Raw genomic sequence first — 25,282 nt, forward strand, 5'->3', positions numbered from 1 at the left:
TTTAAACTAATTTTTTAATGAGAGTGAATTATAAGAGAAAGTTTAGTGTTAAGGTTTGTTCGTTACTCGTTTAACCCGTAAGCATTGGTTGTCATGGTTGCAAAGCAGCGCCATTTTTTTGTCATGCAGCGTTGCACAAAGCCTTTTTTAGCGTGAGGGGAATTTTCACAGATATAACAATATAAGTTGCTTGTTTTTGATTGGTTGAAATTAATTTTTAATTTATTATTACTTTTAGTTTAATCTTTTTATCTTTTTAATTCAACTCTCAAATATGTTTTGCCACACCATCAGATGATATTAACAAATAATACTCAAACTCATATGATCATAACTTCACATTTTTAATCCATACCGCTAACACTACATTATAAAAAAAAGGAAAAAAACCCTAACCCGCGTCTATACCTTCAACCCACACCCTCTTCCGTAATGTAATACATGAACCAAATATTTGTTAATTTCTTTACAACAACAACCACAACAACAACAATACTCAATCTCACGAATATATGGTATGGAGGAGGTGGAGTATAGACAATCATTTCTCGAACCCTAGATTAGAAGGAAGTCACTACTCCATCCTCGGGTATAGAACCCGCGACTAGATAAGATCGTCCTTCCCTGTACTCGAGACCCAAGAGATTGTTTTCTAAAGGACTTCCGACTGAATGCTCATCAAAACGAAATACGGAAAGTGTTAATTTCTTTGTGTTTACTTTTTTTTTTTCTCTTAAAAAATAAAAGATGCGAAAGTGTTACTAGACTCTAGAATCTAAAATAATTTTTCACACATCACGTTCTCTCTCTATCTGTTTTCCAATCTTGCTCATGCAAAGAATCTTAAATCTTTCAAATTATTTCCACCTTTTACTCCACCCTTCGATCCTCTGATAATAATTCAGACAACAAATCCCAATTCCAAACTTTCAATTTCAAGAATCCATCTCCTCGATTTTGTCACATACCCAATTCGGAACCGGGACCTAATGCAATTGATTTGATTTCAAAAGAAACTGATTGATGTACAAAAAGGGTTACTAGGGTTAACTGATCTTTGTGGGGTTTCTAATAAGAGATCTGAATGATAGATTGTGATTGCAGTGGTTGATAAAAAAAGGATTTTTTTCAAGAAAAAAATATGGATATGGATTATAATGGGGAATCGGGTTTTCTTGACCCGGAATTGTTGCAGCTGAATGAAGTGTCTCCTTTGGCTATTAAGTCTAATCCTTATGTTGCTGAGAAGCTTTTTGAACAATGGCTTTCTCTTCCTGAAACCAACCTCTTGGTAATACTATTATTTTTTAGTTTTATACCCTAAAGATTTGTTAGTATAAGTAATTCATGATTAAAGAAAATCATAAAAATCTATATCTATATCTATATATGTTTATGATAAGAAACTAACATAAATAGTCTTTTCCTTGTTAGTTTATGTTACAGTTTAAAGTTTATACCCTGTTGGACTTTCATTAATTATTGAAATTAAAATTATGTTAAAGTTTATGTTTATGTTTTTGATTCTCTTTTATAGTTGCACATGTAATATTGAAATTTATTATTTAAATGTAAAAAGTCCTTAACTTGACCGATTAATCCGTACAATGCCCCGGCCGACTTGTCACCAACTAGTTACTTTTACAACCTTGGCTGTGTAAGGCTTCGACATCAGACATGTAGAATTAGTATCATATTTTTGCTCAATGAGTACAGAGAAATTTGTATTTAATTTTTAGGAATAAAAGTATAGGATAGGATGATGCTGGACGATTAATAACACAATATGTGATGTATTTCTGTATAATTATCACAACATTTTGGTTTATGTGCCTAAAGTTTACTTTCAGCTAAGTAGATATTGGGATTTGTCACTTTAACAAATACACACTATTTCAAGAAAAAAGTTATTTATGTTATGATATGGATTGTTGACATCGATTATGAAAGTATTTGTGCTAATTTCTTACAGTGAGAAACTGAACATTTTTTACTTTGATGTGATATACATTGTTTATTCAAAATGATTCAGAGGGTTGGTTTTTTGGATGATCTATTTCGAACACTAATCACTGTATTCAAATCACCATTTTCTGTTCAACGTTAGATCTCCATGTAATATACTAGCATACTGCTAGATTTTGTTGGAAGTGATTGAGCGTCTTATAGTGAGGAACTGAACATTTTTTGGATGATTTATTTCGACCACTAATCAAATCACAATTATAAATTTATAAATTCAAAATTAAATCTTCACATTATTTACTACGGAGTTACTTATGCCATCTTTCCTAATATAAGCAATATATTAAATCACAATATAAGCAATAGCTAATTCTAATTCTTTCACAATAGCAATAGCTAATTCTAATTCAAAATTCTAATCTTCACAAAATTAAATCACAATATAAGCAATAGCTAATTCTTTCCTAAATAGGCACTTATGCCATCTTTAAGTTACAAACTTAACTTGTCCAACGAAGTTACTACTCGAACGTATACATGTTTATCATAAAGCACCAAATTTTTAAAGATTGGAATTCACACATTGTCTACGCTTCTTGAAAATCTAAATTATTGTTAATTTAATGTTGCCAACAACTGCACTCATTTTATTTCATGATGATAGCTTCTAGATATTATAGGTTATTCAACATTTGGGTACAAATTGTTCATGGTATTTTGTTTTGAATATAGGTGAAATCTTTGTTTAATAATGTTAAAGCGGGTGTTCCATTAAATGTTTCGGGATCAGTTTCGAGTCCAAAAGCTTCTCCAGGGAGTTCGATACCTTCGATGTTTCCAGCCGGTAGCGCACCTCCACTTTCACCAAGAAGCTCCTCGTCTGGTTCTCCTCGTATCAGCAAACACAGGGCGGGCCCCTCAATATTAGGCTCTCCTTTAAGAGTTTTGAGTGAGCCCGTCAAAGAGTTAATACCTCAGGTTTGTATCACAAAATAAATACTCATAGCTATTTTGTTTATGTATAGTAAGAAGCTTTTCACTATAGGTACAACATGGGTCAAACGGTTCATTATTCAGTATGGGTCGCGTTAGGTTGGTGTCTGGCCACTGCCCCACGTGCATATCATTTCTCTAATTTTATTACATTTTATAATTAATCATTTTGTTATTTATGATTAACAAGCTTGTAATTCTACAAATTTAATACATTTTAAAATTTAATGATTGTGTTAGTTAAGAAATGGTTTGAGAGGCTATATACATTCACATACACTTTGGGTAACTTTTAACCCGTACATCCCAATTGATTCTACATTTATACTACTCCTCTTTCAGCTAACTTCTTTTTATTCATCATAAAATACAACACAAATGGATCCATTTATAAGTCAACAAGTTGAAATTGTTACCCGCACAGTTCACAATTAGTCGTACCGCCACTTTTTCTTGAATAACGTTGTTTTCGGCGCTCTCGTTTTACTGAAGCATGTGCAATGGTTTCAGTTCTACTTTCAGAATGGGCGTCCACCCCCTAACGAATTAAAAGAGCGATGTCTGTTCAGAAGTACTCAGTTTTTTTACGGTCACCCGGATGGATTACAATTGAATGGTGAGATTTAATTTCTGCATATTAATTTAATTAGAATATAAATTATGGATGTTAGTTTGACTGGGCTAAATTTCAAATGGATGTTTAGAATTCAAGCCACTTACAAAAGAGATTTGCAAATTGCCATCGTTCTTCTCCAGTGCACTATTTAAAAAGATTGACGTGGAAGGAACTGGTCTTGTAACCAGGTATCATTTTTTTTCTTTATACAACATTAGTTTTTATATTTTTTATTTATTTCTATATTAGGATAACTATATATCCCGTGGCTTCTTTTGACTAACTTGTCCTTTTAAGGATACAATGACACATGTCCATACCTTTATATCTCTTCCTATCTACTCTCATGATTTTGTCATGTGTCCACATCAAATTCATTTGTAATACATGACAATCATTTGATTTGTAAATGGTTTATTATTTTAAGGTTGCTAAGATCAATGTGTCAAGCACGGACGATTCTACCCATTGGTTTGTGGGGTCTTAGTTTGGATTTTTTATAATTTACCCTGACATCACTAAATTTAAACTATAGGCCCCACATATTTATGGATTTATGAATTTTTCGAGGTAAACTACCACTAAATAGAAAGGGTACTTCGTAAAAAAAAAATTTGGGACCCCTTTAAGTTTTGATCCTAAATTCGCGGTGTCAAGATGCATTTTAGTCGATAGTTGATGGTTGTCACCTGCGAGTACAATAGTTTAAGTCAACCAACATGCCTTGGGATATTAATGGAACTACACTGTGTCTTTGAAAGTATAGAACCCAAATCTTAGTTTGGACATTTGTTCTTTAAAACAGCTATTAATTGGAAGTACGTATCCTTTGTACTCAGTTTTATCCTATAAAAAACATCATAATTAAAAGAGAGAACTTTTGTGGAGGATCATTACTTCAAAGATAGAATGTATATAGAGGCCAACCAAGTATTTTACAAATTTTCGTCAACACCTCGCATGTATTAGATTTATCATATATGAAGTTCAAGTATTTATCTTTGTATCATGTATACCAAGTTTGACTAAAAACATGGCAATTGACAAAGTGAACCTAAGTTTTCTTGTCAAATCAACAGTTTTTAACAGTGTTGACACCTCATCCAAATTAAGGTCTTTCTCTTCATTAGGAATATTTTGGTCAAAATTGAAAGATAAATGTATGGGTGACATATATGAAAGTTTTATTACAAGGTGGGCTTGGTAAAAAAAGTTGAATAGGTGGGTGTAAAATAAGTTGAATAGGTGGGTGTTCACATACGTTATCCTCACTATAAACTGTAAATGTAAATATAATTGTCTTCGTCAGCCTTATTCCTGTGGTGTCAAATAATGTGTCTATACAATTTAATTTATTTGTGCTATTATGACATTTTTGTGCATCCCATTTCCCTGAGTTAAATCGCATTCTTGCAGGGATGCATTTGTTAATTACTGGGTCAATGGCAACATGTTGATAAAAGATGTTGCGACCCAGATATATACAATATTGAAGCAGCCTGATTTAAGATATCTAACTCAGGTATTTTGTAGCTGTAGTATTCAATGTGAATTCGTAATAATGTCCATCTGTTTTTCAAGTTTTTTTTTTTTTGTTTTGACCATAAAACTCATTTAAAAAGATACTGTTAAAAATTACATTTTTTTTTTTTTTAATTTCTGCAATAGGAGGACTTTAAACCCATTCTCCGTGAACTATTGACAACTCATCCAGGTTTAGAGTTCTTACAGAGCACACCCGAGTTTCAAGAGAGATACGGTATGTTCTATTTTTTACATTGCTTTTATTTTGATAACATAATAATATTAAAAGTTATACTGTAGTTGTTTGAAAGTAATTGTATTGTGGTTACATAGTAATTTTTGTATGATTGATCGTCATATGACATTTAAATTTGTGGTGAATCGGCAGCTGAAACGGTAATATACAGAATATTTTACTACATGAATAGAGCGGGAAATTCTCGACTTACCCTCAGGGAGCTAAAACGTGGAAATTTAATTGCTGCAATGCAACATGCTGATGAAGAAGAGGACATAAACAAAGTTTTAAGGTATGTATATTAACATATTTTATTACCTTTATATAAATATAATTTCCAATAAATTTATGTGTTTTAAAACTGCATGCAAATGCTAATATTGTTTTGTGTACAGATATTTCTCTTATGAGCACTTCTATGTAATATATTGCAAGTTTTGGGAGCTGGACACAGATCATGATTTCCTGATAGATAAAGAGAACCTTATACGATATGGTAATCATGCTCTCACGTACAGAATTGTTGACCGAATATTCTCACAGGTTTGTAATTAAAAGAAAATTGAGTTGTTAGGTCAATGTTTGCATGGTTGAATTATATGATTTTTTTTATTATCTGCTCAGGTACCACGCAAGTTCACAAGTAATGTTGAAGGGAAAATGGGATATGAAGATTTCGTTTATTTCATTTTGGCCGAAGAGGATAAATCATCAGAGCCTAGTCTCGAGTACTGGTACGAGATAAATTTCACATTAAATATAATTTTCTACAACCCCTACTCTGTTTCTTTTAGCCACATGTTTTTGTTTTCATCTGTGATTTATGAATTTATGATATGATATACCGTACTAGTTTACTTCTCTTGCATACATGCGTGTTTATTTGTAGAACTTGCATATAATATCATAAATTAAATATATAAAAAATATTAGAACTTGTGGATGAATATAAATGATATAATTGGTTGATAATACAATAAGTTTAAACTTATGTTGATTACTTAAGCATGAAAAGAAAATATCTACTGAATCTATCAAATTTACTTGTTATATGGATTCACTAAAACCGTATAAATTCCAGTTTTACCACATCACGGTAAACAAATGATATAAATTATTTATTACCAATGCTAACATTTAACTGTATAATTAATCTACACATTTCTCACCTTAACAACCCAAAATCACTCTTCGTGTATGGATTTAAAGTGCTTAAAAAAGCCCAATATTTAAGCACCACCCAACCTGCCCAATATTCTTAATTAATACCTGTGCATCAGAACCTAATACAACTGGTCGAAATTTTGGTTAAACATCAAGGTTATATTATTTGGTAAAACTTTAATAATAAAGTAGTAAATTTGGGACTGAAAGGTTACTTAAGAGATAAAAGGAGGAGATGATCCTCACACACCACTTTTTGATCCATGTACACTTTTGTCTCGTAAATTCACAGTTATGCCCCTAGATTAATCTAGAGAGTTGAACTTATATTATTATTGCAAGTATAATTAAGGGTAAAATAGGTAATTAGGTGTACATGGATCAAAAAGTGGTGTGTGAGCAGTGGCGAATCTAGGATCAAAAACCAATGGGGTCCTGTATAATTTGAGTGATACTTTGTAAAAAAAAAATCTAAAATATCACCGTTTACTTTTAAAAAAACCATTAACTTTAAAAATATACGGGGTCGTATCTGTAAATTTAGTGGTAAATTTAGTGGTGTCCTATAAAATTTTATTAGTAAACTATAAAAAGAAATTAAAATTTAGTGGGGTCAATGGACCCCATAGCTCACAATGTAGAGTCGCCTCTGTGTGTGAGGATCACCTCCCAAAGAAGAATAACTTGATTATAGGTTGTTCTTCCACAAACATATGGTATTTGATTCATGGAAACACACTCGCGAATGACAAGACAATAAGAAGATAAGATATTCAGGGAATGGCGGAAATTAAATTTTGAGGATGTTTTATATGTTCAAAAAATAAACTAGATGTATGAATGATTTCGATCATAAGAAAATGCTGGGAAGTTTACTGCTTTTGGACTAAAGAAGAAGGGTAAGTTTGTCATAATTAATCGTATTTGTGGATGATTATAAGAAATTAACTGTTTTAACTTTGATTAAGTTTATTTTATGATATAAGATGTTTGATTGTTAGGTCTCTGTTGAAAAATCTATCTTGGCTGTTTTCATCTAATCAATAACATTATTATGAGATGTTATTGATTTTAGGAAAATATGTTGCAGTTTTTATTTGCCGTTTTTATTAATGGTATCGATTTTATCAGGTTCAAATGCATAGATTTGGACGGAAATGGAGTGATTACGAGGAACGAGATGCAATTCTTTTACGAAGAGCAGCTGCATCGGATGGAATGCATGGCTCAAGAGCCTGTCCTTTTTGAGGACATTTTGTGTCAGATCGTTGACATGATTGGACCAAAGGTGATTTCTATTGCATATTGTTATGTAGGTTGCTTGGTTGGTTAATAAACGGGTCAAACTGAGTTGTTTTGGTTATGTACTTTTCACAAAACTTATTTGCAGAAAAAGTCGAGATTAATCTCAAAAAAGTCATCTGAAAATAAATTCAAATAATGGATTTAAACCTTGATGATTATTTGCTCACTTATCGTTATTGATTTGAAGCTGTCTATATTAATACATTAAAATTAAATAGTTCTATAAAAAATGCATTTTGATGCTAATACTGCACATTTGGCCCTGGCATTCATATACAAATTGTACAAAGAAAAGCGATATGATATGCCTACAATATAAATGAGGTATTGACATGCTTGCAAATGGTGGTTGTGGCGGCATGGTGACTAGCCCGTCCTGTTTTGCCCAAAAACGTCTAATTAGTCGGTCAATGCTAAAAAGTCGGGCCAAATTTGGAAAAAGTAGGGGTCAACGTCGATACAAAGTTGACTTTTAGTCCGGCCTTGTTCTAGTTAAACGAAAATCCTAATCCCGTTTAATAATCAATTAGGAAAAACACCGACTTACATGGTATCTAAGAAAAATTAATAAATACACTATAATTATAGGAAACTTTATTAAAAAACCTACATATTATTTAAACTAACACCACATCATCTTATTCGTAAATCTTTTTATTTTAAAAATATTTATATTGAATATATTTTTATTTAAAAATCAATGTACGTATAGACCCCTTCTCGACCGACTCGACCTTTCATGGTCCTAACCGACTCCGTCTCTCATTTTTCAATCTTGGATATCGAATATGGCTGTCATTTTTTTTTTTCTTTCTATATGCAGGATGATGGGTATTTTACCTTACGTGACTTAAAAGGAACCAAACTTTCCGGTAGTGTATTCAATATCCTTTTCAACCTTAATAAGTTCATGGCCTTTGAAACTCGCGATCCGTTTCTCATACGTCAGGTACATACATACATGATCAGCTATTGTTATATCATATTTACAAACCAACTTATATTTGTGAACATATATACGTAACAACAATTTAATAAACAGGAGCGTGAGAATCCTACATTGACTGAATGGGATCGGTTTGCACATCGGGAGTATATTCGGCTCTCAATGGAAGAAGATGCTGAAGATGCTTCTAATGGGAGTGCAGATGTTTGGGACGAATCTCTTGAGGCCCCGTTTTAGATTACGGTCAATAAACTGCTCGTTATGGTATTTAATGCAAGTTTGTATACCTGTTTTTTAAGTCAAGTTTTCGACTTTTATGCACAAATTACATTTTAATTGCAGGTGATAGTGAAGAATTTGTTAGATTAAGTTGTGAGCAACAGAAAGCATGTAATTTTTTTGGAATTGAGCACCGAGTATGCTCAAAGATCTGTGTTTTCGTTGGTAAAAAGCGAAAGAAAGTAAGAGTTTCGAGTTGCAATTGCATGCTTAATGGAAGAAGTTACTCAGGTGCTTTAATTGGAAGCATTAGATTATTGTTTTGGCAACTTATGATCATTAGCATTTCCCATTTGATTGAAGGTTTATTTAGCTTAAAAAAAAGCATATTCCCTTTGATTAGTTGTTTTAATTTTACTTCTACCAATAGATGTTTGGCTTTTTGTTTTTTGGTTTACAATTTGTGCATCAATCATTTTCTGTTAAGATGAGGTTGTAGCTTAACGTTGGATCTTAAATTCTTATCTTTGATAGCAGTTATGGTTTCCTGGTGTACTGGACTGTACTAGTTTTTTGTATATAGCCTGTCACTTGAAATTTCTATATCTAATATCTAGGATTTTAGTCATACGATAGGATAACTCCGTTTGCGGATCGTTTTTGGAAACCCGAGAGGCTGCGGTTTTAAAGTCGATTTTTGAAAAAGCTGGATGTTTCAGAATCTTCTTGGCTTGAATCTAAAATTTATATGGAGGAGGTTACTTGGGCGGTATGGAATTGTGCAGGTTAATAAATCTCCAGGCCTCGTCGGTTTTAACTTTGATCTTATTAAAAAAGGTTTTGGGAGACATTAAGACATTATTTCTGTAATTTTATTAAAAAAAAAATGTAGAGAGCACCGGCAGATTTGCAAACAGGTGCAACCCATTTCCTCTACCTAAAAAGATCCCTTTGAATTGTGAGATCACCGTCTAATTAGCTTGATTGGTTGTGTTTATACGTCTATCGCAAAATCATGGCCAATTGTTTGGCGAAATGATATCTAACAAGTCTTAACCAAACAATGTTTCTCTTGGGTAGGCTAACTGTTGAAGGAAGGGTTTTGATTGTGAATAAAATTATTGGATTATGCCAAAAAGGAAGGGCTTGAGCTTGATTTGCTGATTTTTATAGTTAATTTTGAAAAAACTTTTGATAGTGTAAATCGAAGGTTCATGTTGGAAACTATGAATTTGTGTTTGTGTTGGTCGTTTATCACATGTTTTTTGGCTTCTATACTGATTTTGTTAAATGTGTGTCTAAGCAATGTGTTCAACGTGGAGGAGGTCAAGGAGGCCCTGAAGAGAAATGGAATTAACGCCCATTTAGCAATGCACTTGACACGAAATAAGTGAATTCTCATTAATTGCACCATTGTATTTTTCATTTTCATATCTTTTTCCGTTGTATTTTCCATTTTGATTTCTGTTTCCATTATGATTATGATATGATATGATATGATATGATAATTTTCATTTTCATATTGTTTCAGTTCGCTAACTTTGAAAAGTCCAAAGAGCGCAGACTAGCCACGCAGCTTGGATACGGTTTCCCAATCGGAGATCCATCGGTATCTCCTCATGGTCTTTCACCTCTGAAAGCATGAGATCTTTGTTCCTATCTCTTTGGGCAAATCGAAGGAATTTTTCTATTCTAAGATTTAGGGGTCTATTGGAAGAGGTGGGTCTATTTGTGAAGTGTTACATCTAATAATGCTAGATGCTTGTAACGAAAAAACTATTTACAATGGGTTGTGCAAGATCATATACCATGAAATTTATAAATATTTTTGTGTTATTTGAAGATGTCTTGGAACTAAAGGTTAACTTATCAAAAAAATAAAATTTAAGCTATGCATATTATGAAAATGGAGGTGGCTAATGTTGTAAGTAATATCAAATGCTCTATGCTCTATTATGGAGTAATAAATTTAAACCATCCAAGATAGTTAAGTGATCGAGCTCATATTTTTATAAGAGATTTCAAGATTATAAGGCCTTTCGTAACAATGCATATCCAACATCGTTGGATCCTAGTCAGCTGGTATCCCACACTCAAAAGTCAAGTAACAAGGCGTGTGTTTCTTGATTTTTAAGGTGTTGGTTGCTTTCTAACGGCCAAAGCAACGGGTGTTGCTTCCAAGTGGCAAATCCTGTTCGCTATATGCATCTGACAGTTCATCTATTTCTAATTTAAATAAATATAAAAATATAAAACTTAATATTATGTTTCTATAAATTAATCTGTTCACTTCATTTTAACCCCACGATAAAACTCTTCTATACCATTTCTCTCTAATTTCTAATTTCAACAATTGCCTTTGATTGTAAACAAAAAAAATGTCTCTTTACAACTGCGTTATCTTAGCAATCAACGTTTATTTGGGGTGATTTTGACTCCGAGAAAAAGACGTACGCGAATGGCTCGATAAAATCTTTTAATGAACTAAACGTTCGTGGCTTTGAGTTAGACACATTGTATGTCTTACTTGAAGAAGAAGTATCCTCTCTTTACACATAAGTTCTGTATTTCATAATTTTTAGAATCCGCAAGAATAGTATGAAATCGTAAGGGAAGTCAAGATAAAAGAAAAAAAAAATCAATTTGTATCTTTTTTTCAATCTTGACGATTATCATTTTTTTTTACAAGCACACAAGTAGTTTTGATGATGGATACTCTATGTTTCTACTTATAAAAATCTTAAATACAAATACTTCATATATACGGAGTGTAGTGGAAAGCGGTATGGTTTAAAATGACGCACAAGTATTTGGTTGTCTTCAATACCCTCACAAAACCCTAATTTTTATTTCCTCTTCCTATCACGTCTCAACAAAATGCGACCTCCAAGAGGCGGCGGTTTCGACGGTCGTAGCGGCGGCGGTCGAAGCAGTGGTGGCCGGTTCGGCGGCGGACGAAGCAGTGGTGGCCGATTTGGCGGTCGTTTTGGTGGCAACAGTTACAACGAAGGTCCACCGGAAATAGTCGTAGGTATGTATTATTCATCTTCTATATGTATCAATTTATACGTAAACCTCCATTTACATATCTGATTCATAAATACTGTTCTCTAGGGTTTCATATTTCAAAAGATGAACTGTATTTCTGTATCAATCAGTTCCATTTGCGTCGTTAACTATTGAATTATTTGATTTTGTGTCTATAATATTAATTATTTATAATATTTGCATTTGTGTTGTGTAAATAAAAATTTATACTTTAAAAATATGTTTATATGTTGTTTATATTTATCCATATGAAGTTATTTTTAATTGTGCTTTCGGCATTTGTTCATGCTGCTGAGGGAGATGCAGTGACCAAGCTAACTAATGAGAAAATACCTTACTTTAACGCACCGATTTTTCTACAAAACAAAACAAAAATAGGGAAAGTTGATGAAATTTTTGGTCCTATTAATGAATCTGTGAGTTACACTTAACTGTTTTACTTTATGTAGCTCAGGAAAAGTTTCTGGTTTGTGGTACTTATGATGAGTTTTGCTGTTAAATTTTGTATTTGTAGTTCTTCTCTGTTAAAATGGATGAAGGTATTGTAGCGACTTCGTATGCAGCTGGCGATAAGTTTTTCATTGATCCAATGAAACTTCTTCCTCTATCCAGATTTCTTCCACAACCAAAGTATGTTTCTCATTTAATAGTTCATTCGTTTTGTTTGTTATAAACTTGCAGTTACTGGTGTAGTGCATTTTATCTTTGAGGAGTTTGTTATCTGGATGGTGCGCGATTGCGTGAATTTAATCTGTTTAAATGTTCTCTTAACTATGTATCAATTAAGAGTTGGGTCTTTTAACCTGTTTAAAGTTGCTTGTAATAGTTAAGTAAAAGCACAAACAATAAATTTTCAAGTCAGTTGTATTATGGGTTTGGTCCATTTTGGTTCTTAAGCTTTGATTGTTGCAGGGGAGCAAGTACTGGCGGAAGAGGACGGGGTGCTGGTCGTGGCACTGGCTTTCGGGGTAGGGGTGCTCCAAGAGGCGGTGGCTTTCGTGGTAGGGGTGCTCCAAGAGGCAACTTTCGTGGTGGTGGTGGTGGTAGTCGTGGTGGGTTCAGTAGGGGCCGAGGGAGGTCATAAAACATGATTTACTTGTATGTTCCATCTAGTTTACTTATCTCTTGTAGTAGTAGTAGTTTTTATTAAATTTTCCCATTTGTTTTTTTTTTCTTCCCTTTTGTTGTGGTTTCTAATTTTTCATTAGCAAAATGATTGTTTGATCATTAACAGAACGAGTATCTTCTAAGCTGAAACATGCTATATTAAGCTTTCATAGTAGCCTCAAGATATGTTATTATAACACAGGCATAAACATAAATAATTGTGTTTTATGGTTGATTTATCAAAAATCATAGTGGCCATTTTCGTGACCACCAAGACCAACTAATCAAATAACTTTTCACAATCATATTTCATACTATAATATAAGTTTTAGTAGTGGGAGAAATAAGAAGAGTATGCCTCATCAATGGGATGGCAACGGATACCCGATCCAGTGGATATCCATCCGATCCATCTGATTATTCGTGGATATGGACGATCTAAATGGATATGGATGTGGATGAAAAAATTTCATCCATGGATGAACCCGCTTTCACCCGAAATAATTAAATATATAAATTTATCACTCAAATTAGTATCATTTATGAAGTGATATTTCATTAATTATATTCATATTCATCTTTCTTTATATTTTTTCTAAAAATATAACTTTTTTCTTATATTTTGTTTTGTTTAAATAATCAAATGTATTTATCGTACTTTGGTGGTTCAAATGTGATTCCATGTAACTAAAAGTAAGCAACTTACATGTCGATATCTTTACACGTTTAATAGGTTATCTATTGAATATTTGTTATATAGATTAGTAAAATGTGACTTTCGGTCGCATAAGCTATTAAAAATATTACTTTTGATCGTATATAGTGAACCACCGCTTATAATTGTTAAAAATAAAATAAATTTAAACAGATATGGATAATTATTCATTAACCCGATTCACCCGACGGATATGGATATGGATGGATGAAAAGTAAAAAAAATAAATGAATATGGATATGGATACGGCCTCACCCGATTCATATCCGATCCATTACCATCCCTACTCATCATAATCATTTATAACAGCTCAAACTCAGTTCTTGTACCCCGTCCAGCTCGCTAAGGATTATTTCTAAATTTTCGCTTAATCTTTGTTCATCAACATTTTCGTCTGCTGATTGCCTCTTGCAATATATATATATATATATATATATATATATATATATATATATATATATATATATATATATATATATATATATATATATATATATATATATATATATATATATATATATATATATGAAATGTCCCGTTCTTATTGATTAAAAACGTTCCATATTAATTGATTTCGTTGCGAGGTTTTGACCTCTATATGAGACGTTTTTCAAAGACTGCATTCATTTTTAAAACAAACCATAACCTTTATTTCATAAATAAAGGTTTAAAAAGCTTTACGTAGATTATCAAATAATGATAATCTAAAATATCCTGTTTACACACGACCATTACATAATGGTTTACAATACAAATATGTTACATCGAAATCAGTTTCTGGAATGCAGTTTTTACACAATATCATACAAACATGGACTCCAAATCTTGTCCTTATTTTAGTATGCAACAGCGGAAGCTCTTAGTATTCACCTGAGAATAAACATGCTTTAAACGTCAACAAAAATGTTGGTGAGTTATAGGTTTAACCTATATATATCAAATCGTAACAATAGACCACAAGATTTCATATTTCAATACACATCCCATACATAGAGATAAAAATCATTCATATGGTGAACACCTGGTAACCGACATTAACAAGATGCATATATATAAGAATATCCCCATCATTCCGGGACACCCTTCGGATATGATATAAATTTCGAAGTACTAAAGCATCCGGTACTTTGGATGGAGTTTGTTAGGCCCAATAGATCTATCTTTAGGATTCGCGTCAATTAGGGTGTCTGTTCCCTAATTCTTAGATTACCAGACTTAATAAAAAGGGGCATATTCGATTTCGATAATTCAACCATAGAATGTAGTTTCACGTACTTGTGTCTATTTTGTAAATCATTTATAAAACCTGCATGTATTCTCATCCCAAAAATATTAGATTTTAAAAGTGGGACTATAACTCACTTTCACATATTTTTACTTCGTCGGGAAGTAAGACTTGGCCACTGGTTGATTCACGAACCTATAACAATATATACATATATATCAAAGTATGTTCAAAATATATTTACAACACTTTTAATATATTTTGATGTTTTAAGTTTATTAAGTCAGCTGTCCTCGTTAGTAACCTACAACTAGTTGTCCACAGTTAGATGTACAGAAATAAATCGATAAATATTATCTTGAATCAATCCACGACCCAGTGTATACGTATCTCAGTATTGATCACAACTCAAACTATATATATTTTGGAATCAACCTCAACCCTGTATAGCTAACTCCAACATTCACATATAGAGTGTCTATGGTTGTTCCGAAATATATATAGATGTGTCGACATGATAGGTCGAAACATTGTATACGTGTCTATGGTATCTCAAGATTACATAATATACAATACAAGTTGATTAAGTTATGGTTGGAATAGATTTGTTACCAATTTTCACGTAGCTAAAATGAGAAAAATTATCCAATCTTGTTTTACCCATAACTTCTTCATTTTAAATCCGTTTTGAGTGAATCAAATTGCTATGGTTTCATATTGAACTCTATTTTATGAATCTAAACAGAAAAGTATAGGTTTATAGTTGGAAAAATAAGTTACAAGTCGTTTTTGTAAAGGTAGTCATTTCAGTCGAAAGAACGACGTCTAGATGACCATTTTAGAAAACATACTTCCACTTTGAGTTTAACCATAATTTTTGGATATAGTTTCATGTTCATAATAAAAATCATTTTCTCAGAATAACAACTTTTAAATCAAAGTTTATCATAGTTTTTGATTAACTAACCCAAAACAGCCCGCGGTGTTACTACGACGGCGTAAATCCGGTTTTACGGTGTTTTTCGTGTTTCCAGGTTTTAAATCATTAAGTTAGCATATCATATAGATATAGAACATGTGTTTAGTTGATTTTAAAATTCAAGTTAGAATGATTAACTTTTGTATGCGAACAAGTTTAGAATTAACTAAACTATGTTCTAGTGATTACAAGTTTAAACCTTCGAATAAGATAGCTTTATATGTATGAATCGAATGATGTTATGAACATCATTACTACCTTAAGTTCCTTGGATAAACCTACTGGAAAAGAGAAAAATGGATCTAGCTTCAACGGATCCTTGGATGGCTCGAAGTTCTTGAAGCAGAATCATGACACGAAAACAAGTTCAAGTAAGATCATCACTTGAAATAAGATTGTTATAGTTATAGAAATTGAACCAAAGTTTGAATATGATTATTACCTTGTATTATAATGATAACCTATTGTAAGAAACAAAGATTTCTTGAGGTTGGATGATCACCTTACAAGATTGGAAGTGAGCTAGCAAACTTGAAAGTATTCTTGATTTTATGTAACTAGAACTTGTAAAATATATGAAGAACACTTAGAACTTGAAGATAGAACTTGAGAGAGATCAATTAGATGAAGAAAATTGAAGAATGAAAGTGTTTGTAGGTGTTTTTGGTCGTTGGTGTATGGATTAGATATAAAGGATATGTAATTTTGTTTTCATGTAAATAAGTCATGAATGATTACTCATATTTTTGTAATTTTATGAGATATTTCATGCTAGTTGCCAAATGATGGTTCCCACATGTGTTAGGTGACTCACATGGGCTGCTAAGAGCTGATCATTGGAGTGTATATACCAATAGTACATACATCTAAAAGCTGTGTATTGTACGAGTACGAATACGGGTGCATACGAGTAGAATTGTTGATGAAACTGAACGAGGATGTAATTGTAAGCATTTTTGTTAAGTAGAAGTATTTTGATAAGTGTCTTGAAGTCTTTCAAAAGTGTATGAATACATATTAAAACACTACATGTATATACATTTTAACTGAGTCGTTAAGTCATCGTCATGTAAATGTTGTTTTGAAACCTGTAGGTTAACGATCTTGTTGAATGTTGTTAACCCATTGTTTATTATAACAAATGAGATATTAAATTGTTATATTATCATGATATTATGATATATAATATATCTCAGTATGATGTATATACAGTTAAATGTAGTTACAACGATAATCGTTACATATATGTCTCGTTTCGAAATTATTAAGTTAGTAGTCTTATTTTTACATATGTATTTCATTGTTAATACACTTAATAATATATTTACTTATCATTTAACATAATTAACCAAGTGTATCAATATCTTAATATGATTCATATGTACCTAGTAAGACGTTGTTATAACGATAATCGTTATATATATCGTTTTCGAGTTTCTTAAATTAATAATCTCATTTTTATGTATATAACTCATTGTTAAAATACCTAATGAGATACATACTTATAATAAAAACATGTTAACTATATATATAACCATATATATGTCATCGTATAGTTTTTACAAGTTTTAACGTTCGTGAATCACCGGTCAACTTGGGTGGTCAGTTGTCTATATGAAACATATTTCAATTAATCAAGTCTTAACAAGTTTGATTGCTTAACATGTTGGAAATATTTAATCATGTAAATATCAATCTCAATTAATATATATAAACATGGAAAAGTTCGGGTCACTACAATATATATATATATATATATATATATATATATATATATATATATATATATATATATATATATATATATATATATATATATATATATATATATATATATATATATATATATATAGGGGTAGGATCAAGAGTGAAGTAACCATTCCGGGGGAAGCGGGGGGAAGCAAATTTTTTTTTTTTTTCGTTTTTTGAAAAAACTTTGTTCACGAACATTATAGATGAGATGAAAATATGAACATTTAGTAGAGACACTTTGTGATAAATGTTTTTATTTTGGCGGGAAAACGCTCGAAGAAGTAATATATAACAATTATCGTGTTTTTCGAGCATATGTTGAGGTTTTAGCTATTGGGGTTTAGATATTAGGGTTTAGATATTAGGGTTTATAGGATTTAGATATTAGGGTTTAGAAATTTAGGGTTTAGGGTTTAGATTTAGGGTTTAGATTTAGGATTTAGATTGAGTTTTTAACACGAACGGTTTAGAGTTCAGGGTTTAGGGTTTAGGGTTTGGTGTTTTGGGTTTATGGAATAAACCCAAAACACCAAACCCTAAACCCTAAACTCTAAATCGGGCTAAATTTTACTTCACAAAACATGAAAAAAAGACGTTCATATTCTTCACGAACAATATTATCTTGAATGTTATTTTTGTCGATCGTTTTCCCGCCTAAATAATGACATTCATCACGATGTGTCTCTTCTAAATATTTATATTTTCGTGTGATCTTAATGCCGGAAAAAAAAAATCCAAAAAAAACGAATTTTTTATTTTTTTTTTGCTTCCCCCGCTTCCCCCCGATTGGTTACTTACCCATTGATCCTGACCCTATATATATATATATATATATATATATATATATATATTTTTTTTGGCTTTCATTCAACGTTTCTTCTCATTGGCATCATCCCAGGTGTAAATTGTAATCAGTTGGTATGTTGAATGGGTCTTTTTCATCTCTAACGCTGCAAACGTCATTGTCACTTGATTGACCTCCATGGCTCATTTCATCCATGGAACCCATGAACCTGACTCAACTTCTGCTTCGTTGTACTTGGCATCGTTAAAATGAGTTGGGCTAGAAACTGGGGTTGAAAGTCCTCTGCTGGAGTCAGATGGGAGCATAAAAATGGCTTAGAAGGAAATAAATCAAATAAGTCAAACGGGTACCAACTACCAAGTGTGTGTATGTGCGTCAATACTCAATAGTGTAATAAGTAGGGATGTGAGTGGATCCATCCATCGAATATCCATTCAATCATTATAATGGATATGGATGATAAAACGGATAATAAGCGGATATGAATATGAATATTGTGAAGAATTAGTTGATCGGATATAATGACAATTTATCATCCACGGATGTATCCATCAAATTACCCAAAATACATATATACATATAAATATATACATATTTTTTTGAACGGCAATAGCGAATGCTCTCATTTGTCACCCACACACGCGTTAAGAGAAAATTCTTCACATACCATCGCCGCATTGAGTACCCGGTGTGCTTTGAATTAAACTTAGAGGCTTAAGGCATGCATCGTATCACCCCAACAGAATCCTTGAGGAAAACCCCCCTCCCATGATTCGAACCCTCTCATATTATTTCATGGACGTGGCTAGGGATCAACATAGGAATTGTACCACTCAAACAATGCTTCGATGGTATAAATATATACATTTACATATTTACATGAATATCTAATGTTATTTGAATTTTTATTTCTTTTTATTATCTACATATAACAAATGAAAATGCATACATTAATCTTAATAAACTATAATAACATTCATAATTAGCTCAAAGCATGTGCTATTGTTTATAATAATCTTAAATATTACATTTAACATTAAGTAATACATATATATTGCTTAATTGAAGACAACCAAGACACGTGTTTACTTAATTACGTTGTATTTATATTTGTTAAAAATACTTTGATCATATCATTTCATAATAGGAATATCTTTAAAAAAACTCAACATCCAACGGATATCCGTTAACCCGCTTAATTCAACGGATATGCATATAGATGGATGAATCATATATATATATATATATATATATATATATATATATATATATATATATATATATATATATATATATATATATATATATATATATATATATATATATATATATGGATTTAAATAATTAAATAGATATTGATGTGTGATCCAATACCATCCCTAGTAATATGAAGTATTTGTTGAAGGTTCGGTGGTTCACCCAGAATGGTTTAATTACTTGTTTGTTTGTATTGTTCCTGTGGTGGTCGACGTTTTCCCGATTGTCATCTAGGTTCTTTCTTTCTTTTTTTAGTACAGTCGCTAGCTAGGAGTCCTTTATATGACATGTTTTAGACTTGTTTTGTTTCTAGCAACGTGTCTTTCCATCTTGTTGGTGAGACCGTTTGCATATGTTTCAATGTTTTGACGCTTGTTGGCTTATGTTTGAATTTCCAATTGTATGTTAGTAACAGAGTATAAAATCGATTGTCCTGATTCATTTCTTGAATCGTGTAAACACTTTCTCATAAAGTATTTTAACCCAATTGATTGTCTCGGTTTCACGAAATTTTTATAGAGATAAAACAAGAACGTAAATTGTGTTTTTGACAATAAAATCACAAATCAAATTATCAGAGAAATGTGTTTTTTGTGATTTCTTCGTATAAAAAGCAAATCCGTTTTTCTAGAGAATAAACAGATAAGAGGCGGTTAATATGAAAGGGTATGCGACCCTGCTTTTTTCGTGACAATCGAATAAATTCTTAGAAGCGTTTACTCCACATCTCCAAATCCGTAAATTAATATAACTAGATAACCATTGCTTTCATATAAATCACAAATACTTAAAACTATTGTTGAATAATACTAAATCACCAACATGGTATCGATTGTACTGTACTAGATGTTTGAATTTGTTATACTCCATGTTATTATGTTTTTAAGAAAAAAAATATACACATGATGATTAGATCAATTTTATCGGTGGATACAATGGACAATTGGAGTGACGTATCAATTTTGCTTAAAACTTTGGCTTAGATTTGAAAGTCAAATTCAAAAGTCAATGTGAATATCTAAATCTAATTCTAAATTCTAAATTATTCCTTAAATTAATTAATTGTTTTCGGAATCATGTTCAACGACTATTCCCAGTCTTTCTAGTTGTCATTTTATCACTTTCTTTTTTTTTTTTTTTTTTTTTTTTTTTTTTTTTTTTTTATCACTTTCTTGACCGGTCATTATCACCTTCGTTCAACTTAATTCAATTCGATTCGATCCATTTGTGCGACAGTTAATTGAATTCAATATTTGGTAACTCTGTTTGATTTGTTGTTAAGTTTGAAACAACCCTAGATCGATTGTTAAGCGAAAAAAGAGGCGATTAGAAACCCTAGCGAATGGTGAAGGAGACGGAATACTACGATGTTCTCGGGGTTAAGCCCACAGCTACTGAATCTGAGATTAAGAAGGCTTATTACATCAAGGTTTTTTTGTCTATTATATATATATATATATATATATATATATATATATATATATATATATATATATATATATATATATATATATATATATATATATATTCAATTGATGTGATATTTCATGCGATCTTGTTTAATTGCTTCTTCAGTCGTGTTTGTGTTTGCTCTTTAAATTTGTTTAATGATAATGATACATCTCTAGGTATTATGATGTCTACTCTTACCTCTTTGTGATAAACTTACTTTGTCCGAAATGAGCATAATAAAATTAATGATATTGAAACTAAGGAATCATATTATGGGCAATGTAGCACGTTTTTCTGTCATTTGTATGTATTTATGTCCTTGCGATGATTTCTGTAATGGTGGATGATCATCAATACGGTTGATTTGCTTAAAATTGATGTTACCAAATGCATTATAAATATACCTTGAAAGTATGTTCCACCTCGTAGAATAATGTTTCTAATTGCTTAGGATCCTTTGACATACGTAACGTGATACAGTTCCTTGTAAGGACTAGCCTTATTCATTATTTTTAAGGTTCCCTTTATGAATTGCAAATGGATTATATTAGGGGTTTAGATCCCGTCTCTGTTTTTTGGACGGTTAAGGAGATGCACTTATAACTTTAAGCTGCTTTGACCAACACAACATTTCCCATGGTACTCCACTTTTAAGCGTAAGTGGACGCATGAACACAATTAATATTAGTATACCAATTACCCTTATTCGTCTTTTACAACGTAAATTAATCTAGTGACACTGATATTGTTTTCACGTTTATTTGTGGAAGTAATCAACCCCATTTTGAGATATTATCATTTATATGTGCTGAAATAAGTTTATGCTCTGTGTCAACTTAGGGAACATATGTTGTGACGTTTAAAGTCCACGTGGAGATGTTAATGACATGTATTTTATCATGTTGATTGTTATTCGTTTATCATATACTGATCATAGATGTAGTAAATGTTTTTACATCTTTTTTCTTAGGAAGATGAAAATATGAATATGAGAATGTTATCTGCCAAAAATTAGTCTAGATCAACACTGTCAAAATGAGCTAGTTAAAAAATCTTGAGTCATGCAGAAGGTTAATCTGGTATTTTATTGTTATAACAACAATTCATTCAGGACTTTAAATGTGCGACAGTTAATCAATGAGTGGCTATGTTGGACAAACAAACCTCGTAAGCCGCATACGTATTGGAAATATGTCTGGGCACGATAATTGCGATTTACAACATATGTCTATACACTCTCTTCTTAATTAGGATGTTCCCTAACATGACTTTTTTATCTTATTACTTTTTTGGGGAATATTTCCACTAAGATAACTATCATATGTGATCCAACATTTATAAAAATTGACTTGGTATGCTTGGAGGATTGCAGGCACGGCAGGTCCATCCAGATAAAAATCCGAATGATCCTCTTGCAGCACAAAATTTTCAGGTAAAAGTCTCAATTATCAAATTGTTTATTTTTGTTTTTACATTTCTGCATCATGATTCATGAAATATTTTCCTTATGACTGTTAAATGGAATAGATGTCACAGTATTGAAATCATGTGCATACTATATCAAAGATTTTCATGGCTTATTTATTGTTATCTTTTTCTATATGCTCATTACAGGTTTTAGGGGAAGCTTACCAGGTATTAAGTAATCCAGACCAAAGACAGGCATATGACTCTTATGGGAAATCTGGAATCTCAACGTCAGTTCAATAATCACTAATTATAGTCAACTCATATTTTATAAAGATTATGGATACTGTACAGTATATATATGCATGAGCTCATATATGTTATTCTTATGCAATATTCATTTAGTTAATTTCGGTAAGCTCAGGAAATTATTCTTCTTTTTTCATTATAGTGAGGCAATCATCGACCCTGCAGCCATCTTTGCAATGCTTTTTGGTAGTGAGCTATTTGAAGACTACATTGGCCAGCTTGCAATGGCGTCCATGGCTTCTTTGGATATTTTCACAGACGGGGAACAGTTTGATGCTAAAAAGTTGCAAGAAAAAATGAGGGTATTTGTGTTTGTATTTGTGTTTTTGTGTGTGTGTGTGTGTGTGTGTGTGTGTGTGTGTGTGTGTTTTCATTAGCAATATTATATGCTTTCTGAACTTATAGGGTAGTGGCTTTGTTCTGATTTGACAGATGGTGCAAAAGGAAAGAGAAGAGAAGTTAATCGAATTACTTAAAAATCGTCTGCACGAATATGTGAAAGGGAATAAAGAGGAGTTTACGCGACATGCTGAAGCCGAAGTATCAAGACTCTCCAATGCAGGTAATTTAAATTCTTTGTGCAATGCATACTCATTTTAATCACTTTATTAATTTACAATATATTCATTTGAAATGTATCTTTCTAATAAATATTTATTATGTGTCACCTTTTGTAGCTTATGGTGTGGATATGCTGAGCACAATTGGATATATTTATGCACGACAAGCAGCCAAGGAGCTGGGTAAAAAAGCTATGTATTTGGGTGTACCCTTTATTGCTGAGTGGTTTAGAAACAAAGGACACTTCATTAAATCTCAAGTTACAGCAGCAACAGGTACATTTCTTCATTAAATCTCCATTTATTGTCTACATGTTTTTTGATTTGGCTGAAAAGGTTACACTTTTTTGTATGAGTTTAGGTGCTCTTGCTTTAATTCAGCTTCAAGAGGACATGAAACGACAGTTAAGTGCAGAGGGGAAGTATACAGAGGAGGAACTTGAAGAATACATGCAGTCACATAAGAAACTAATGATCGATTCTCTTTGGAAGCTAAATGTTGCTGATATCGAGGCCACACTTTCGCGTGTTTGTCAAATGGTTGTACATTTGACTCCTTTTATGATTTATTACTATGTTGATGGTACTTACATTTATTTTTTCTTTCTTAATATGGATTTAGGTTCTTCAAGATACATCTGTGAAAAAGGAGGAGCTACGTGCGAGAGCCAAGGGCTTGAGGATTCTTGGTCGAATCTTTCAGGTGTTTTCTCGACTTCTCGTGTACTGTTTTTAGGGATGTTCTTTGTTTGGTTAACCACAAAATGTTAATTACCTCAAACTTAACTTTAAATGCTAATCTAACCTGCAGTTTGGTTAACAGTGAAAGTCAATAGTCAGAAAACAAAAATGTTATAGATGTCTTGATTCTGTAACAGCGAACCTAAATTGATCCTCACTGGATGATTAGTTTTTTTTTTTTTTTTATTCGGCTTCAGTTTTTAGGTGCAAAGGTTTTTAGAAAAACCCATTATTTTTTGGTATTAGGCGGTGATTTTGACCCATTTTGTGATAAATGGGCTGATTTGGTTAAAATTTTTTTTATCTCTAACGGGTCAAGAGGGAAAAACAAGTTAGTATCTGAGCTGATAATTACATGGTTTTCAGAAGGCAAAGTCAGATAATGGAAATGTAAGTGAACCAATATTAGACTCTGGTATGCATAATCTGAATGGAGTTGATCCAGATCATCCCGAATCTGGACAAAGCTCTCAAACTGCAATGGCTCCTCAGGTATATTTTTCATCTGATTTACTAATAAAACTTACTTATTAAAGATTCTCCATGTAGTAATAATAATAATAAGAATAATAATAAAATAATATGATAACAGAGCCCGTACGTAGAAGCTCCCCAGTTTGAGGGTGTAGAAGATTTTCACTTTCCAAGGCCAACAGCACCCCCTGGAGCCGAAAGATTTCGGTAATAAAGTTTCAGAAGATGATGGTTTGAGTGTAATATATGTGTTTGTATGTATCATTGTGGTAATGGAGTTTTATTTATTTTGTATTTGAGTGAATACACAACTTTTAAGCTCTTTTTAACTTGGTTATTTAATACGGAGTAGCACATATTGTGTGTATTGTTTTAGATGAATGATTTTATTTATTGATCCGTTGGGTTGGCATTTGAACAAAACAGTAAACAAATGAGGTTCACACTGTTCAGGTTATTTGGTGAGACATGTATTTCTAAC

At 31.9% G+C, this 25,282-nt stretch overlaps 3 protein-coding genes across 3 annotated transcripts; all 3 read left to right on the forward strand.

The window, feature by feature from the left end:
- Window positions 1-779: 779 nt before the first annotated feature.
- On the forward strand, window positions 780-9,525 carry LOC139839507 (serine/threonine protein phosphatase 2A regulatory subunit B''beta-like). The gene is made up of 13 exons (XM_071829582.1): window positions 780-1,291; window positions 2,698-2,943; window positions 3,469-3,574; window positions 3,663-3,762; window positions 4,991-5,096; window positions 5,243-5,333; window positions 5,487-5,628; window positions 5,732-5,879; window positions 5,961-6,070; window positions 7,632-7,788; window positions 8,629-8,754; window positions 8,848-9,015; window positions 9,094-9,525. The coding sequence occupies exons 1-12, from the start codon at window positions 1,142-1,144 to the stop codon at window positions 8,986-8,988; spliced, it is 1,623 nt and encodes a 540-aa protein (XP_071685683.1). The 5' UTR covers window positions 780-1,141; the 3' UTR covers window positions 8,989-9,015; window positions 9,094-9,525.
- A 2,273-nt stretch (window positions 9,526-11,798) lies between these two features.
- LOC139840625 (H/ACA ribonucleoprotein complex subunit 1-like protein 2) lies at window positions 11,799-13,159 on the forward strand. Its single transcript, XM_071830881.1, has 4 exons — window positions 11,799-11,997; window positions 12,273-12,434; window positions 12,533-12,648; window positions 12,931-13,159. The coding sequence occupies exons 1-4, from the start codon at window positions 11,848-11,850 to the stop codon at window positions 13,100-13,102; spliced, it is 600 nt and encodes a 199-aa protein (XP_071686982.1). The 5' UTR covers window positions 11,799-11,847; the 3' UTR covers window positions 13,103-13,159.
- A 7,995-nt stretch (window positions 13,160-21,154) lies between these two features.
- Window positions 21,155-24,913, forward strand: LOC139840059 (chaperone protein dnaJ 10-like). The gene is made up of 10 exons (XM_071830283.1): window positions 21,155-21,287; window positions 22,683-22,742; window positions 22,925-23,007; window positions 23,169-23,328; window positions 23,459-23,588; window positions 23,704-23,862; window positions 23,948-24,126; window positions 24,209-24,289; window positions 24,694-24,819; window positions 24,893-24,913. Exons 1-10 carry the CDS (start codon window positions 21,201-21,203, stop codon window positions 24,911-24,913), a joined length of 1,086 nt encoding a protein of 361 aa, XP_071686384.1. The 5' UTR covers window positions 21,155-21,200.
- Window positions 24,914-25,282: the final 369 nt, after the last annotated feature.

Source organism: Rutidosis leptorrhynchoides, chromosome 4, assembly GCF_046630445.1.
Source record: "Rutidosis leptorrhynchoides isolate AG116_Rl617_1_P2 chromosome 4, CSIRO_AGI_Rlap_v1, whole genome shotgun sequence".
Classification (NCBI taxonomy): Eukaryota; Viridiplantae; Streptophyta; class Magnoliopsida; order Asterales; family Asteraceae; genus Rutidosis; species Rutidosis leptorrhynchoides.